The 19667-nt window shown below is 39.0% G+C and overlaps 1 protein-coding gene across 1 annotated transcript; it reads left to right on the top strand.

Annotated features, from left to right (window-relative positions):
• Positions 1 to 48: 48 nt before the first annotated feature.
• LOC134189947 (clathrin heavy chain linker domain-containing protein 1-like) lies at positions 49 to 19546 on the top strand. The gene is made up of 25 exons (XM_062658346.1): positions 49 to 168; positions 243 to 275; positions 7876 to 7959; positions 8020 to 8123; positions 8325 to 8390; positions 8629 to 8684; positions 8754 to 8875; positions 11919 to 11971; positions 12030 to 12084; positions 12283 to 12357; positions 12420 to 12489; positions 17121 to 17194; positions 17255 to 17314; positions 17842 to 17898; positions 17953 to 18017; positions 18092 to 18201; positions 18268 to 18308; positions 18369 to 18433; positions 18490 to 18544; positions 18608 to 18689; positions 18758 to 18846; positions 18916 to 18966; positions 19029 to 19078; positions 19147 to 19210; positions 19274 to 19546. Exons 1-25 carry the CDS (start codon positions 49 to 51, stop codon positions 19313 to 19315), a joined length of 1743 nt encoding a protein of 580 aa, XP_062514330.1. The 3' UTR covers positions 19316 to 19546.
• The last annotated feature ends 121 nt before the right edge of the window (positions 19547 to 19667 follow it).

The following is a 19667-nucleotide window of genomic DNA, read 5'->3' as shown; positions in this document are numbered from 1 at the left end:
GTCACGTGATCCAAATATCCCGTATCTTTACTAGTCATTGCTTCAGATATGGCTTGCGAGCGTTCTTCTGTTTCTTTGCCATTGATTACGAGATCTCACTCGGACATTTTGCTGGAAGACTGTTCAGATATAGAATATTCTCAGCTACTGGAACAGTTTTTGAATAACGTAAGCCCCTAGTTACCAGTCACTCGTGCAGCTGTAACTGTTTGCCGTGACCTGTAAATTATTACATGATGTAGGAAATTCAGAAGACGAAAGATCATCAATCCGAGGTTCTTTTGTTTGTGTGTCAACTATGTTATAGTTACTGTACGTATGACAGAAGTCTTTACCGGATACGTGCACAAAATTCAATTTGTATGATTGATAGAGGCATGTTCATGACAGCCTAAACTGATTTGTGTTGTCTCAAACAGCTCACCTCATAACTTTTAGTTATAAATTTGATGCATGTTCATGATTGAGTCACCCTAGCAGAACTCAAGTCATCGTGGTTCTGTCTTTCTGATCCTGTGTGTGTGTGTGTGTGTGTGTGTGTGTGTGTGTGTGTGTGTGTGTGTGTGTGTGTGTGTGTGTGTGTGTGTGTGTGTGGTGCGATAGCTCAGTTGGTTAGAGAGTCATCTTATGGAGTGATTACATCCGGAACCTTACAGGGTTACAGGTTCAAATCACAGTGATGGTGAGCTATGGCATAATTCCTTGGGCAAGAAACTCACACACAATTGTCTCTCTCAACTAAGGAGTATAAATGAGTACCTGGTCATTGACTAGGGTGGCAAAGGCTCTCAACTGCGACGAAGTCCATTAGCCACTGGGGTCTGGGTGGGACTTCGGGTGCCCACACAACAGTTGGCGTTGCAGTCGGTGCTCCTGCGAGTACCTGGCCAGGCTTCAGGAGATTGCATAGCACGTAGTGCACAGGAACCCAGCCAACTGGCTGGGGGCGTAACCATAATGAACGGCAGTTCCTTATCCATTTGCCATTTGCCATTTTGTGTGCAAGGGTGGCGGAGTGTCCCGGAAAGCTAGTAGCAGGCAAAAATTTTGGTGAAAATGATTTGTAGTATATCTTTGACAATCAGTCATGTTATCAAACAGGCAGGGGTAGCATTTGTCGCTAAGGTGCCAAAATTGGCGACAGCACTGGCCATTGGCACCACTCGTGCCCTGTCTTGGCAACACGAATGCCTTCAGACTTGCTAAAATAAATTCTTACTGCGACCTTCTGGACTGGAATCGGTATCTAATCTAATGTCATTACCCATTAATTGAATAAATCGCTGGACCAGTTGAAATGCAATATCTGCATTGTCGTGACGACTGTGCAAGCAGGTGTTGTAGGCATGATGTCCACGTGATTTTACGGAGACAGCAGACGCCAACTTATTCGCATTGAATGACATGGCTCAAAAACGGCTTGAAGAGTTGTTTAGGCAGACCTGTGGCCATCGAACTTCTTGTGAATGTTCAGCCATTGAAATCCAGGGCGCTCCTAGTAGTACGTCCAACTGTGATGTGCCGGTGGAGACAAACGACAACGCCACTGCTTTTGCTGTTGACAGGTACAGTACGGTCCAGATTCCTTGCTCTTCAAATGCAACACTAGCTAATCTTTTTGCTCTTTTTTGTCAGCTGTTATGATAGGAACTATGTTAAGAATGATTTTAGAACAGCACTGACAGATAGAACACTTAACGAGTGCATGGCTGTTGCTTTGGATGAGAGGAACGTTAGTGAGTTTCTATTTGTGAAAGTTGTTGATCACGTAGTAGCTTAGATGTACATATTAGAGTAGATTTATTGAAATGCATGCCAAGATTCCTTGTCTTTATGGTTTTCATGAGTAATGAATATATATATATATATATATATATATATATATATATATATATATATTATTGCTGAGCGTAGTATCTATATAAGCTTGATGGTTTTGGCACCAAGGTATCAACTTGGTGCCAGACTGTGGCACCAGGCTTGATAAAACTTGCCCATCCCTGACAGGTGTAAACGATCTTGTTAACTAAAACAAATTATTTATTGCTGCATTTACATCTATTGCCCATCTTTTATGAATATGAATTGCCGTATTTCGTAGATTAAACACCGTGGCATTTATTTTTTAACTAGGGTTTTAACTGTGGCATATAAACTAGGGCGGTGTTTATTCGAGGGCGGCATTTATTTGTTAAACGCTGAAGGCGTTTATTTGTTAAACACTCTCTGTTCATGCTTTAGGAATGTGTATGTGTACACGCTGTAGGTTTTACACCTTTAAAGAGAACAACACTTACCATACTGGTATGCATTTCACACTTTGAGACATCATGCAGTTCAACAGTGTCCGGGTAGTCTAACGAAACATTTGCCTAACTATGCCTCTGAAGCAGTCGTACAATTCTTCTTCAAACTTTGAGCTTGATCTATTAGAATTCATTTAAATGCAGCGTTTCTTCGAGTGCAGCATTTAAATTTTATCTGTACTTTTAGCGGTGGTGTTTAAATGAGGGCGTGGTGGCATTTAATCGAGGATGTTGTTTAATTGAAGAAATACGGTAAAGATGTGGTTTAGCCTTTCTTACTTCATTATGTATGCAAAATGTCTTTAACCATTTGAGGGATGCAAACGATTGTTCTGCTGTCGCTGATATAGCATGTGCAGGCATTAATTACCAGAAGCAGCTGGAACAGCTTGCAGACTCTTGGCAACAACTCTCGGTGCCTTCTATTGTCTTTCCTTTTGTGGAATGCATTCTGAATACTGATAGCTTTGAGTGCAAATCTTTCTCTTGAAAGTCATTCCTAAAATGATTAAGAAATCTTGTGAATGTCAAGGAGCTGGCCATCAGCAGCAGACACAATTATTATTTCAATTTTGGTATGCAGAACAACTCCTTCAAATCTTCTCTCCACTTTGTTAGTTAGTTTGTACACAATCTCAAAGTAATGTCTGCTAGAGAAATGTTCAGAGGTTTGGTCATAAAAGTGCTCACTGAATGTCAACTTTGTTTGTCGTTTTCTTGTGTTTGGTAAAACTGGCTTCTCTGCTTCCAACTCTGTATCCTTTTCCAAGACTTCATTCCAAAAAATTTCCAAACTGTGCATCACTCCTTTTTTCTTTCAAAGATGACAGAGCAGCAGCCACAACTACTTTGGCTTCCACTGCACTAATGTTTTTTCTGCAAGGCCTTACTGAAAACATCAATGATTGTGAAATGTTTTTCCCCTGTCATTACACGAAATAACAATTTGAAAATTTTTATTGATCCTAAGATACCTCTTGCTGCTGTAGTTACATTGGCCACATGGCCTTGCTTTTGCTAGTTTGCCGTACCACTTCAAAAAGTGCTGTACCATCTCTGCCGCCCTTGGTGTGTGTGTGTGCGTGTGTGTGTGTGTGTGTGTGTGTGTGTGTGTGTGTGTGTGTGTGTGTGTGTGTGTGTGTGTGTCTTGTTTCATGATGTAGTCAGTTTTACTTCATTGGCAAGAAAATGCTGTGTTTGACAATGCAAATGTGTATTGTTGTGGTTGTAGGGCATAGTATGTAAGTATGTACACGTAACAACAATGTTTGCTTTATTGATCGTATTTTTAATGAGTCAAAACTTGGCTAGACAGACACAAAATTTTGCACTTTTCTGTCTTTGCTTAATTTGTTAGTGCCACATTCTTATATTTAGTAAAAGAGTCGCTACGACACTTAACTTATGACAAAACACTAATATTTTCTATTTTTATTACTATTGATATATTCTATGGTTGACAGTTTATTGTTTTATTTATACATGGTTACCTATATACTTTTCGCAATCTGTCGTAGTTAGTTATAGTATAGGTCTACTCTATGTATGTACATATCACCTGGAAGTCTTATAGCATATATGCTGACTGGAACTTTAAGTGCATTTGGCATAGTATCACAGATCCATGTGGTGCCCACATAAACAATTGTTACATGAAGATTATATGGGTGTATTAGCAAAGTTGCAATTGCATTTGAGTTCTGTTTTCTAACTATGATTTAATGGTCTGTCTTCGTTGACGTTATAAGGGTGGCTGGTAGTGTAGCACCTCAGACACAGTTAGATGCAACTTGCTTTATTACCGGCACAACTATGACTGACTTTTATTAACCCGCAAAACCGTAAGTCTAGTACATCCCATATTACCTCTCTCACAAACAACAACCTACTCTATAATGTTAACACCAGTTACCAAATCTGTTTGGTGGTCTTCCTTTATTCTCTCTGCTGCTCCTACGTTATTGCGGTGGTTCCTCTTGAATTGGGGGCATCTGTTTCTCTCTGATCTCGTCGTCATCAAGATCCTTCACTTGCTTTCAGGTTGATGAAGCAGCTGATTCATGTGTACTTTCCTTCGCATTCTACTGTCAGCAAATGAAATTTTATAATATTGCACTTCCAATATCAATACTATTGCAGCTGTTCTCCAAATTTCCTTTCCTCGACTGTCCGGTTGTCTCACTAGCACTGCATCTCCAACCACAACAGGCGTTCTATGATAGGCTTTTCTATCGTGGTCTTTCTTCTGTTTCTTTTGCAATGTTCTAACTTTGTCCTGCAGTGGCTGGTTTGAATGATTGTCATCAGATGGATACAGCATATCTAATTAAGACACATTGAAGAGGACGACCCATGAGAATTGTTGCCGTGCATTCTCCCATTGTATGATGAGAAGTGTTGCAATACGTTGCTAGGAATGTATCTACCACAAACAAAACTTTCTGTCTGCTCATTATGACGAAGGTGATAAGCAGGAGTTTGAGAGTGAAGAATTCTATGCTGGTCGCAAAATGTTTTAAACTCGTCAGCTGTAAACTGTGGTCCATTGTCCGTAACGATTTGCTGAGGGATTCCAAACCTAGCAAGTATATTTCAAAGTGCTTGTATTGTCTGTCTTGTTGAAATGGAACCTACATGAAGTTTGACAACGTCCGGCCACTTTGAATGAGCATCCACTACTATCAACCACATGAAGCTCATGAAAGGCCCAGCATAGTCTATGTGCAGTCGAGACCAAGGGTGGTGAGGAAATTCGTATGGATGAACAGGAGCAACAGGAGATTTGTTTCTATGTAAGGTGCAGGCTTCACAACATCTCGTAATCCTGTCAATATCAGCATTTATGTTTGGCCACCAAATATACCGTTATGCTAGTTGTTTCATTCTGTCGATTCCAACATGCGTGCGATGTAGTTGCTGAAGAAGTTGTGGTCTGATTGGCTCTGGAACTACCATACGCACTTCCTCATTGTGCTTCAGAATACATCCATCTACTACTGACAGTTCGTGCTTACATGTGGCAAATGGTCTCAATTCCGGGTCTTTAGTCGTGACGGCCAGTCTTTGTCAATGTAATGTATAACTTGTCATAGAATGGGATTGCACGAAGTGTATCTCTGCAACAGGTGGTAGCGTATGGGTCTCTCCTTGGTAAAGCGCATTTCAAGCTCATCAACAAACGTTCTGCTTCATCCTCTTGCTTATTGCTTTCATCAAACGTCACGTCGATTGTTGTTGGTAGGCGTGACAAAGCATCAGCATTGCCATGGTCACTTGCCTTCTTGTATTCTATCTGAGAATCATACTGGAACAAGTGTAGGGCTCATCAAGTCAACCGGCTACTGGTCCTGGTCAGTGGTGTGACCTTTGTTGCATTGAAAATGGTCAGTAAGGACCGGTGATCTGTTCTCAGCACAAATGTTTTTTGCTTTCTTCATCCAGGCACAGCTGGTGATATGCATCCGATAAGTCTATCTTCGTAAATTTTCTACCACCTGCAAGAGTGCGAAATAGATCAGCTCACAATGGAAGAGGTTGTTGGTCAATCAGTAGAAATTGATTGAGCTGTTTGAAGTCTTCACATATTCTTACAGCACCTGATGGATTGACAATGTTTAATGTTGGAAATACACACATCACAGTCTCTACAGGTTCCAACACTCTGCTTTCTACAAGCCGCTGCAATTCTGCTTTATTTGTCTTACGCAGATGAATAGGTGGTCTATGGTGAAATCTTGAGTCTTGCACTTGGTCGTAATTAAATTCCTACTGTAATATCACATTTTCCAAGGTTATTCTGGAAAACTTCCAAATATTGCTTCAGCACTTCTAATTCTGTGGGTTTCGTTCCTTCTGATAGCAATACTGAAGGTTGGCGTTCAGTATTCAATGACCTCAAGAATTTAGCACAAGCGTTCAGTAATCTCGTCTTCTTTTATCCAATTCATGCCAAGTAAATTTGACCCTCTTCCTTGCTTGAAATAGAAAACCACATCCAGGGTGCTGTGTTGGAATCGCACTTGTCTTTGAAAGTGCCCTTAAACTCCATCAACTTGCCTGACGCATTTCTCAACCTTTCAGTGGCAGTTGACAGTGCTGGTTTGCCTAGTTTTTCCTATGTAGATTCATCAAGCAGTGATACATCTGCTCTTGTATCAACTCTAAATTGCATCTCATTTCTCTCAATTTCCAAGTTCACCAGCAATTTCTTGCCCATGCAATGCACTTTCTCTGCCTCACAAATCTCTTTGCACTGCAAGAGATGATTCCGATTCCTTTCCGAGCGTGCTACACTCGACTCTGGCTGCTCTGCTTCACCAGTCTCTTCTGACCTAAACGGTTACTTTGTGCAATGACGTTTCTTGAGACATTCATTCGCTATGTGGGCATACTTTCTACAGCTTTGGCATTGTAGTGAGTCTTTAAATTGCTTCAAAGGGCAAGTAGCTACATAGTGGTCTTTGCTTCCACAAATAATACATGTTAGTTTTCTTACTCTCCTATCCTGTGGCCTCTTAGCTGTTTGAGTGGTTCTGTCCTTTGCTTTCTTGTAACCAATTCTCGAGACTATTTTTGCAGATGCCAGATGCTGTACAGGCGCTTTAATGCTATCACGTGTTGCAGCTACACTAATTTGGGCCCCTTCCAGCGTTCTGGCATACATCAAAACTTGGTCCAGCATCTGTCTGGCTAAGGAAATCTTCCTTCTCATAAAATTTTTGCAACATTGCATCGTCACGCAGACCTGCAACAAATACATTTCTCAACTGGCTGGTGTACTCTGGAGGGTCAAACTGGCAATTTGCCGCTATCTGTTTAAGCGCTGCCATGTACTCCTGAACTGTCTGTTGTCACGACGGTGAAGGTGAGATTGTTCTACCATTACATTAACTTTTCTCCTAAAGAAGGTTGTATGTGATTGGTGAGCTTGTCTACTGTAACAGGTGCAGCCTCATTTCTTCACTCAGACTTCTAATGAACAAATTTCCCTCAGCATCTGCAGATATGGTGTAGTTGCACTTAACCAAAGTTCAAGAAACCGAAACATATTCTTTTTCCAGCTCTCAAACCGACAAAGAGAATCCTCATCTTCAGATTTTCTAAACAAACCGATAGACTTACATAACCTGTCGAATTCCTTGTACCCCCAATGGGGCTTTCTCCTCCGCCATGCCTTTTGTCGCAGCGCCAACTATAGCACCTCAGATATGGTTAGATGCAACTTGCTTTATTACAAGCACAACTATGATTGATGTTGATATTAATCCACAAACCCTGGATGTCTAGTACATCCCATAGGAGATGTGTGCACTGGACAAGCAATTAAGATCTAAAATATTGAAACAATTGGTGGTGTTTGTGACAATGTTTCAGTAGATTCTATTTTGACGGTGGTACCTTACAAGTGCACTTTGCCACATTTATTGGTCTTTAGTTATAAGATGATAGCGATTCAGATTGGTGTTACAGGTATAACGCATAAGTGCAATACAAACTGGTCAAACATGGGGTGTCTAAACAGTGAATTAATCTTATTATGCTTTGAAGATATTTACTCTTCTCTGATTAGGAGAGGTTTGCTATTCACAAAGCATGTATGGGCAAATTAATTGAACGTCTGCCAGGATACAGGCTACTACTGACTGCAATTCAGGTTTGTACACATTACAAACTGCGTTGGCCATTCAGTTGCTAAATTAGTTTGAATTTTAAGTCTGAATATGAGAGTTTTTCTGAGGCTCTTCAACGTGGAGAAACTGAGGGTTTATATTTGGAAAGCAAATTAATAAACTTAAAAGGAGAAAAAGGAACTTTAAGGTATTTGTGGCATTTATGTATATTTATTTGTGTGTGTGTGTGTGTGTGTGTGTGTGTGTCTGTGTGTGTGTGTGTGTGTGTGTGTGTGTGTGTGTGTGTGTGTGTGTGTGTGTGTGTGTGTGTGCATGTATGCATATACATTTATGTATTGTTAGTGTTTACCTTCTTATCTATATAACACGCTTAACCATGTCATTATAGAAATTATAAAGACAGAATTGCTGACCTTTGCCACAAACTGAAGCTAATTGAAATAGACAACACAAGGTATTTCTCTGTCTGACACATGATGTAGCATATGTACAATACAATGAATTTGAAGCTAAGAGGTTATTTGTACCTGGCATTGCATGACTTGTGCTTCATGTCACTGGTGATTTGAAGGATCACTCTTTGAGCAAATTAATGAAATTTGTTATATACAAAGCAATCTGTCAGTACTTGTTGAGTTGAGTGACTACTGCAGTATATAATTATACATTTGAATATTGTTGTGTTGAAATAGAATTGAAGAGCAAATCCTAGATTTCAAGCGTAAGAGAGAAGAGGAGAAAGCTGAACGTACAGCTATATGCTGCTTGTGTATACTAATTGAATGCTTTTTGGAATGCTGTTTAACTGTGATTTTAGGATTGAAGCTTGCTCTCGAGACTGGTGCAGTGCGGCACAAGATGACGTCCAAACAGCGATGTCTTCTTCTTAGACATTTGACATTGGAACAGTCTACTAACATAGACACACTAAGAAATGAGGTAGAGCTGCATGATCATGATTTTGTATTTGTTGGTTATATTGTTCTTTGTTGCATATATTTTTGATTAGTGGTATGAGTTTGATTGTGGTATGAGTGTCTTGGTAAAGGAACCTGTAATGTGGACATTGTCTCTTCTAAGAATATACGAGTCTTTGTAGACTACAACTTAGAGCAAGTGGGCAATCGTAGTGTTTGTGGTAGGGACATATTATCACCAGAAATATCACCAAAGTTGTTGTATTTGTTGGTGGTGAAAGTTTGAAATGTTGTTGGGTATGGAGACTTATAGCAATCGATTCATAATGATATGTACAGTACCTAGATTTATCATGGTAATGAGATGATATATAAACTGACTTATTTGCTTTATGATGCATGTATATCTTTATGTTTAAATACTCGTAGGCTGTAAACAGAAGACGGTGTTTAATTAACATCTAGCACAGATAGTTTACTAGTTTGCGAGCAACCAAGTGAGCAAAGGTCTAACAGGTCAATTCCGCACTTGCCTGTGTTTGTACGTATGTTTATCATTTGTTCATTTGTTTGTTTGTTTGTTTGCCACCACTTCTGTGACCAGGAAAGCTTTCAAGAATTGATAAATGGAAAGCAGTTTATAATAAATTGTATTTTGCCATGGGTATAAATACAAATTACCGTAAATGACTTTATAAATGTTGGGCATTATTTTTTTAAAACAGCTGAACCCACTTGTGTCCATGTAAAGCCCCAGAGGTCTATTTGGGCATGGGCTATTAGTAGAGTTTGATTGCTAAAGCCACCAACTGTTAACTATCTACTGTAAAGTATTCACTATATAGCAATATTGTTAAGGGGTTGTTCAAAATTATCAACAATTTCACGAATGTACAAAGCGCACGCTTTTCTGAAGCCTTTCTGCCTCTTGCCCAAAGCGTATGCAATAGTGTTGTTGGTGCATAATTCAATATCTTGACCATAGTTCCATCTATTACAGTATTGACGGGTTGTCTTCAATGCTTTTGCATTGTTACAGTTCTTCCTCCATTCCTGTTGACCCACTTGAATGATGTCAGTCAGCTTGAGGTTTCCAGTCATTCATTTGGACGACGACGAAAACATTGAGAAAGTTGTGCTCTCTCTTTATGAACGGCTGCCGTTCTAGAACAAAACCAGAATAGGCTGCTATGGTCGTACATGTTTGCAAATCTCGTACATACCGGTGATTAGCACAGGAACAATGCATGATGCAATTCTAGCCATGGAAAACAGAGAAATTAGCACAATTCACTTACTACCAATCAACATTTTATAAAGCATGCAGAGGCCATAACTCCACCTCCCTAGCGTGCTCTTTGTACACTCGTGAAATTGTCGATAATTTTGAACGACCCCTAACCTAGATTGACATCAGAGGGAAAGAGTGAATGCTATTGAAGGATGTTCATGACACCTCACATCTCTAGTGCATCGATACAAAGAATTGTCTGTTTTTAATTCCACATTAGCACAACAGAGTGCCTGCATGGTTCCAAACTAGCAAACTGATTGTTGTCGTCGTTGTTCGTCAAAGTAGTAGACTGTCCATAAGTTTTAGTTGGTGTTTTACAGGCTTCTCTTCCTCTTTCACCATCTAATTACACGTGATGAACTCTAAATGTGGCGTGTCTTTGGCATGTTTGCTTGTAGCCAGCACTTCCACCTCTTTTTACTTGGCTATACCTCAAGTACAGGGCATGTATTCAAGCATGGACCATTTCATGCATTTTTACAAACTACTTTTGTGTTCATTTAGTTGCCCATAGACGTTCAGTCAGTAGAGCTTTTATATGGTCATTTATGATAACAAACAATGTAGGCTAGGTGATGTCACTTTGACTATTGCTATCGAAACAATATTGGCTATTGACTTTAATACAGGGTTTCATTTAATGAGTGCATTTGCATTAATATGCCTGCTGCTATTGCTTTACTGAACTAATATAAGTGAACAGCTAGATATTTAGATCAGTTTGTCACTTGCTGCATGGCACGGGTGGGAATGCAACGAACACCCATTATATTGTTTAGAGATTTTGTGGTATCACAACAAATATGGTTTTAAAGTAGTGTGGTGTAATGTGGGTTTATTCATTTACCTTTAGCAGGTTAAATTTGTTTATACATATTTTGAATTGTTTATTCTTGAGACATATCAGGCTTTGAAGGCAACCATTGTGACCACATCTTTTACAAAACATGCATACTGTGGAAGTATTCACCTTAGCATGTAAATCAATTTAATTTGTTTAACGTTCAATGAGGAAATTACTCTAATTGGTTTATGATGCATATGTCAATTACGGCATCGATCATCTTAGATTTCAGTTGTCATATTTTGTGCGCTGGCAAGCAACACAATTTAACTGCATGGATGAAGTCCATTGCATCCACAAGCCTAAAATTGCAGGTGGCTATTGAGTGTCTCAAAATATTTGTAAACAAACTTATTGCTGCTATAGTTTGCTTACAGGGAGCTGGTGATGTGTGTGTACTCTAGAGACTTTGGAAAGACTAGTTTGATTGCTGCTGAGCAGAATCTCATCATTAATTGTTTATGCCATGAAATATAATACAGTTACCATCATGGTCCAAAATTGAAACTAATGAAATGTGAATAATTATTCAAACAGCTACAGTTTCAAGTCAGTTGCCCCTAACATCTCTGAAGCACATAGGACGGGAAAGCAAATGAGTTAATTGTTATAACATCATTATTTATGTAGGTTTTTCAGGGTTGTCCTTGCTGTTTTGATCTTATTTGCTGTTTGAAAAGTAATCTAGAGCACTTTTGTAGAAGGTCTATGTTATTTGCTAACCTGCTTCTTTAGGCTTTTGACCTACCTGTCTTAGTTGCAATCTTTCGTTGCACTGTAAGCTAACTGGCACCTGCTTATGTTTGGGTTGATATTGAAACAGTAGAATGTGTGTTGTTGCTTTCTTGAAGGTAGTGTAAACAATTTAATTCATACAGAGTTAGGAGAATAAGCTGTTTTAGGAATAGACATATGTTGTGTTTCCAGCTAGCTGTATTGGAAGCTTCTGTTCAAGAAATGCAAATGAGCAGCAACAAACAGTTTGTAAACTCAAAGGTGTGATCTGTTTATGTAAAATGCAGTTTTGTGTACTTTTAGGTTTCTCCCTAGAGCTCATAAAGAAAAACTGGAAGAAGATCTAAAATCAAGAGAGGTATATGCATGATTAATGTGCACTGGCCACACACACACACACACACACACACACACACACACACACACACACACACACACACACACACACACACACACACACACACACACACACACACACACACACACACACACACACACACACACACACACACTAGTAGTACTAGAGAAAGTTTCAGAAGCACTGTTGTCTATATAGAAAGTTTATGAGAAAGTTGGTGAAACTCATGAAGATCTCAAGTCGAGACTTCACAACTTGAAAGCCGCTCTTCTAGTAAGTCAGTTAAGAGCATGAATTGGTTAATAGCAATACATCTATGGTGTCTGCATGTTCAGGCCACAACATCATATTGTAACTCTACTGTGGAAACAAGGAGTTTAGCTGACGTTGTGGAGCTTGCTTTAGGTAAGAGAATTTATCCACTTACAACACTATCTAGATCTCTTCAATTTTTATGTCATAATTAATAACAACATAGAACAACTGCTAGTACCGTCTCTTTTTATGTGCTTGTTTACGTGTGTTTTGGGGAAACCACTCACTAATGCGGTCTTACTGTACTGTTTACTGTATTTTTGATAACATTATGAGTGGCCTGTATTAACCAAGTGTCTATATACATATAATATTACTTGATCATGAGGATCAACAGTGTTCGAAAGCTGTTAGGCTGACAACAGTGCCACCTGTAATGTTTACGTATTATAGTATGCACGAAAAACATTTGCTTGTAAGAACATGAAGATTATAGAACATTTAGCCAGACATGTGGGCTAAAGAGGGCATGTCTTGTGCATGCTTATTTTTACATGCTCTCATGAAAGTTTGAGGCTAAAGAAAGCTAGAGTCACTTGATCAGACAGCAATGCTGCATGTGAATGAAGAAATGTAGCAGATACTGAATTGAAAATATTGAAATCAATTGATGAGTATATATGCCAGGACTAAACAAGAACTGATACAAGGTGGGTGAGCTATTCTAATTGGACTATGTTTGGTATTACTGATATCAAATATGGTATGTGAAAATGTGTTTGGTGAGACGTTTGTTACTTTTGGATTATCCTGGTACATTGTTATTAGTTGTAGTGCCATAGAACTAAGGACTGTTGAAGTCTTAAGATGATTCATTTTAATTTTGCAATCAGTCTGTTTGCCTTTTTTTTGCTTCTTTGCTGTCTGTCTGTTGGTGGGTGTATATTCGTACACATTTTTGCTACACTAACTACTGCTTGCTTCAGTGACCTCAGAGGGTCTGTCTGTCAGTTGTTTTTGTCTAGCTGTCACTATCTTTGTCTGTCTGTCTGTCTGTCTGTCGGTCTGTATTTTTGTTTGTATGCTAATATGCCTTTTTCTGTCTGTCTGTTTGTCTATGTGTCTGTCTGTCTGTCTTTTTGTTTGTGTGCTAGTATGTCTGTCTGTCTCTCTGTCTGTCTGTCTGTCAATACATATATTTCTTATACAAGACATTATTACGATCTACAATACGTTAGAAATCAGCAAGTTCTAAGACAAATTAACCCAAGAGGTCCCTAACTAGACTAAGAGTCAAATAGTTGACAATAAGCTAACCTGTGTTACTAATGGCACCAACTGAGTCACCACTATACTGGACTCTGCTCATCTTTTGCAGTAACACTCTTGCATTGCATTAATTGGTGCATCACAATTGAGAATTGAGTCCTCCAGTAATTTTTGAACTCATCTTGTCTGCAGTCAGTTGTTTATGTTGCTACTGATGAGAGTGGGTTGAGATATTTTGGGTCTTTTGCCCCACCAACCAAAGTGCTCCTTCACCAGAGGAATGAAATTCAGTGCAGTTCCACAAGGACGTGTCTTTTTGCGTATTTGCCTTTTTTTCAGCATTTTCTCTTCCAGTTGTTGCTGTCCCATCTTCTAGGGCTGCCTTTGGAAGAGCGTCATGTGCCCATAAATATGCCAAAGAGATGTCTTACTCCACTTCTGTCTGTCTGTCTGTCAATCTTATTTATTTGAACATTTATCTATCATACATTTTTGCAATGCAATGACTATAGATATGCTGTCCATGCAACTACTATCTGTTTGTCTGTCTGTCTGTCTGTCTGTCTGTCTGCCTGCCTGTCTGTTTACTAAAGTTAAGCCCTGTCCACACTAGCCCAGAATGGATTGCGATTCGATCGGGATAGCGAGCGTCCACACTGCACGTTGAAAGTGCTACATCCGTCTCATTTTTGATATCAGGTGACTGATGACCGATGTGTACATGTGGCTTCTTTGCTTTTGGAAAGCATTGATACAGCAACGTAAGGTGAGCGAGAACAAAGACGAGTGAGGAGTGCTAGATGTTCCGACTACACGCGTAGTGTACGTGGAGGTAACGCCCACTATTTCTAATTGCATTCAACCCCATTGTGATCGGAACCACCTCGCAATGTGGATTGCATTTATCGCGATTGAATCGCGATCCAGTTGCAAGTGTGGACAGGACTTTAAGTCTTAGATGTGTTATCTATCAAGTATTTGGTATGACTTGCAATAGTGCTTGTTGATGAGTAAACAATATTTGTTCATTTGCTGTTTATCTGGTGTTTCTATTTGTATATCTGTCTGTTTGTCTATTTGTTTGTCTGTGTATCTATTAATTGTTGGTCATTGTATCTGTTTGTGTACTGTCCATTTGTCAGTTATTGCATGCCTTAATGTCTTTGCTTGTGTGTCTACCTTGTCTGTCTGTTTGTTGGCTGATGTTGTTGCTTGCCTAGTTGCTTGCTGTTAGTGCATACATTTTAAATTCAGACAGTACTTGCAATGTATGGTAATACATATTAACAGCATTACCAGTTTGGCCATTTTCCATTCTTAATTAAGCCAAAGTTTTGTGCAGACTTTGCTGACATTTAAATGTTCTAAACTACCGTAGTGCGTACATGTGCATGGATACAGTGTGTAGATCAGATGAGAAGGGTTTATTAGAAATAAGCAGTGAAGCTGAGCATACTTTAAATAGACTCATATGGCCTTAGAGGTCACATGATTACAAAAATGTGGGCATGTCAAAGTAGTGCTGTTCAATATAGATGCTGTGCGTTTTAAATACATGTGTGTGTGCAAGGGTTTGACATTTTTCAAGAATAATTATGGCTTTGATATTGCATAAGACTATTATCTCAGTTGTCAAGCTGGTGATTGAGGTGAATCAAGGACATTTTGAGTAGGATTGGCTCCAGAGTGCAGGGTTACCTTCTTTTTAGGCAAAATATATCTATTTGTGTCTTGGGTAGACTTTAAGAAGTCATTGACATATCATTTAGTTAGGTTTTACAGCGTCTTTAACTGCATTAGATGAATCTAATCCTTATTTGTCCAATTGTATTATGTTTAAAAAGTTGGCAGCATTAGTTGTACCCTGTGATCAGACTAGTACTACATGTACTATGTTGACAATACTTGCCAAGATTAGTAGAGGAATTTGTAGGGACAGACTGGCTTTCTGAGTTTTCTTTCGTACAGGGAAATCCCTAGGATCAGTTAGTGTTACACCACATGTAACTAATACAGCACAGTATTGCAGCAGTAATTGATGAATGCCCTGTCAACTATATGTGGATCGATGCACTTGGCTGATGACAGTCAAATGAAGTTTAGTCTGGGCGATCAACAAGTGTCATTCTCATTCACACGTTGTACAAAGGCAAGTAGAGAAACGGTATTTGATTTAACACACAACAGCACTTGTCAGACAAGCTTTGCATGAGGGACTTGTTACCATTATGTACTGTAGTACTTGCTTATAGCTTTAGTGGTATTTACTGGAGGATAACAGATTTGCAGCTGCTCAGTGGAAAAACCATGGTAACCTTTACTTTGGTTATAATCCTACTGTTGATGTTAACTGTTTGCACGTTCCTCACAAAGCAAAGACGTTTGAATTGTTACAGGGAACCATAGAAAATATCAAAGGGTGATTGGCCTGATGCTTTTGAAACACCTCTGACACACATGATACAATTATACGTTGTCCCTTAGACAATTACAAGAAGCATTTGACCATAAACGTACAGGTGTCTACTATGAAGCACAATGTGCTGCTTTTTACGGTGTTGGCTGCTAACTGTTATGCATGCAGTGCAGTTACACTCTGCACATTGAATTTTTGACATCAGATCTAGAGGCTACTGCATGAACAGGTTTTAATTTTGTTCCCACTGACAGGTTGTTGTAGAGATCAAAAGATATATATCTTTGACATTGCCTGCATGAGTTTCAATTTAACAAATATCCCTATTTGCTATGGCTTCTTAATTATACATGACCAAGCTGTGTGCATTTCTGGATTGCGATGTTAGTTCTACATGTCTCTAGTGTAGAACCTAGGTTAATTAAGCAACTTACTACACTATGTCTAGCTGTGGTGCTGTAGTGCTTTATCGCCAATTGACTATAAATATTGCATGATGTAGGCAAGAAACCTCTATTATTCAATAGTTTGTAGGTATTTCAATGTTTTTAAGTGGCACACGAATGGCAGAAGATTAAACTGACAAACTTGTATGTAGAGATCTAACAACATTGTTGTGATCTGGTACATAGTGATCTGCTGCCATGCAGAAAAGGAAAAGTCAATAGGCTAGCTGTCTGTGTCACATACAAAAAGACACTCGTGTTATCTTGTGATGATACTGGTTGCTAAAATATATGCAGAGAAACTGACAAATGTTTGAGACGTCAAGTCGAGTGATTGTGGCTTTGTCCGTTTCAGAACATTTCAGTTATCTTTATTTCATGCCAGAAATACAGTGTTTAGTTAAGAATCCAGGTAATCATGCTTATAGCAGCACTGTACATTCAACTGTGACTCGACATGATTTTTTTAAACACAATCTTCATCTAGAGCCATCTTAGTATATCAACGTTTGCTTGTGATGCTTGTGTTAGGCCTTTCTTGTGTGCATGCACACACACACACACACACACACACACACACACACACACACACACACACACACACACACACACACACACACACGTACTAAGTTTGTATTGGTTGATTGCAGCTGGAAGGAACTACAAAATGCCCCAAGTCAGTACAAGAACATCAATTATCCCTGCACCTTCGTCTCTTGATGAAGTCTGTGATCAACTGTATTTTGCTTTATTGTTTAATTAGTAACAATATATTTTGTCACAGGATTTAGCTAAAGAGAGAGAAACTCAGAAGATGTTGGACTATATGGACAAATTCAATGAGGTAGAGTTTTAGATTTAGTTACAGTAGGAAAACTAACTAACTTGGTGCCATGGCAACAGTCTTTTGTAATTAATCTTTTTCACATGTTTTTTGAATTTACTGTTGTTGCTTTTTCTTGTTGTTTTAAATGAACTCGACTATATCAGCAGTATCACAGCATCCAATCTGACTTGACATTGGTCATGTGACACTTATTCTCATGATGAAGCTAGTGGTTGATGTTTTGTGTATTTGGGGTGATTTAATAGCAAAATGTATACCTAGCATGTACATATTAACTAACTTGTCACATTAAATAATAGAAACAGTGACTTAATTAAGGCAGGGAATATTTGTGACGTAAGCTGTGTGTTGGCTAGCTTGCAAATGATTTGTTTCTAACTGTATGGGTTTGTGAACTGATCAATGGTCGTAAAGCCATGATAATACATACACAGGGTGTATGACACTGTCTCATCAGTTTAATTGACATATTTAGGCAGTTGCTGTTGCACCATTAATCGTATTTTTTGTCCATGTCTGTACAGCTCATGACAGATAGAAGGTATGAGAAAGCAGCAGTTCATGCAGCTAATTCCCCCAAGGTATCATGCATCAACCATTTTGAATAGAATATGGTCCTTGTAGTGCGCGTGTAGGGTACTCTGCGCACGTCAGAGACACTGCAGCAATTTAAAGCAGTGAGTCACACGAATACTAGTGGGTATGACTGGAATGTTTACTGTGAAGTTCTATTAATTAACTAATTTAATGTTTATGTCAATTATTGTTGTGAAGATCACCATTGCTGTTCTATTGTGAAACTCTGATGGCCACAATTGAACCTCACAACGACAAACCAAATATATCAGATTCACTGGAATGTGCTCAATGTATCCTTCAACATGGTGCTATTTGCATTTTCAATCACGTATTGGTATAGACTGACCTCTTGTGTTTGAATATTGCTTTAGGGAAATTAGACCTTCTAGCTCAATGGTTGGCCGCAGATTCAGTATTCAACAACTGTTGTCATTTGTAGTATGTGATGTATTATTATATATTGCCATTGCAGCTGACGTGTTCCGTTCCACTTGGCAGAGCAATTGAAAATTCCATAAATGAGGTTGCACAACGAAGGTAGAGACAATCTGTGTGAATGTTAGACATGTGGTATGACCAGTATTTTGGTGCAGGTTGTGCTTCTCATTGGCTCAAACTGTCTACACGAGATGTGCAGCTCACAGAGAAGTAAGTGGGATGCTTGTGTCTTATGGCTCTGATCAGTTTTCAATAAGTAATGCTTGCTGTCAGGCTGCACTCAGTATGTGTAGACAGGGTCGTCCTTTTGGCGCAATGAGATATGCACAAGAAGTGGCTAATTTTCAGCAAGAAGGTGTTATGATTTCTAGCTAATGCAATATATCACTCCATCAATTTCTCATGCTATTGTTTCTTCTCTAGACTTCCAATTTCTTCTTGAAACCGTAAGAACCTCTGAATTGGCACTCACTTTAATCCACACTTGTCCACCAGTTCTCAGCCTAGATTCAGTTAAACCATCACTAGTAACCTCCCTACTAGACCTAGGCATGTACGTGTGTTCTGCTTTGTCATTTCAGATACTAACAGCTCTGCAGCAAGACCAAGACAATCTTGTTGCTTTCTACAAGGTCTAAAGTGCTAATCTAACAATCTTCACTATCACTTACTACCAATTGTACGTGGTTTGTAGGAGCTTGCTTGTCATCCCAACTTGCATCAGCTTGTTTGTACTGATTCTCAGTAAGTGAGCATCTAATGGGCATGCAGCATTATCCATATGAGTATCCTACCAACTTGTGTGTGCTAAGAACTTCTCAAGAAAGATGGTTAGAAATTGTTCATCAATGTCAAGAGCTTGATCTTCAAACACAGGTTAGTTGACATGCTGCCCTCCAAAGTAACCAGGTTTTCATGTAAAATTGGTATGTGTGCTAGAGTGAGGCCATTATGTTAATTGTGTCTGCTAAACAATCTTAGCAATACAATGAGGAGCTGAATCATCATGTGGGCGTGACATCATTCCTATAGACCTTGTGATTGATCATGTCAATACAAGATGTCTTCATTGTTTTAGCTCATATAACTCTTTGCATATCAAGGGCACTGTATGATGATGTAGAAACAAACATAGAAGTACAAAACAGATAAGTAAGCATCCAATAATTATATCAAGGTTAGTTGTCTATCAATGTTAGTTGTACAGTGATAAAGGCAGTCACCACCCTCAAGTATCTTATTTAGCTAACAGTGTTCTCCCCAGGATCTTTTAGCAGAGCGGGCCGCTGCTCTCCCTTATTCTAAGCAATTAAGCTTTTAGGTTAAGTAGATC

This window comes from Corticium candelabrum, chromosome 14 (genome assembly GCF_963422355.1).
Source record: "Corticium candelabrum chromosome 14, ooCorCand1.1, whole genome shotgun sequence".
In the NCBI taxonomy this organism is placed as follows: domain Eukaryota; kingdom Metazoa; phylum Porifera; class Homoscleromorpha; order Homosclerophorida; family Plakinidae; genus Corticium; species Corticium candelabrum.
Note: the sequence above shows the minus strand (reverse complement) of the source record. Positions and strands in the feature narration are given on the sequence as shown.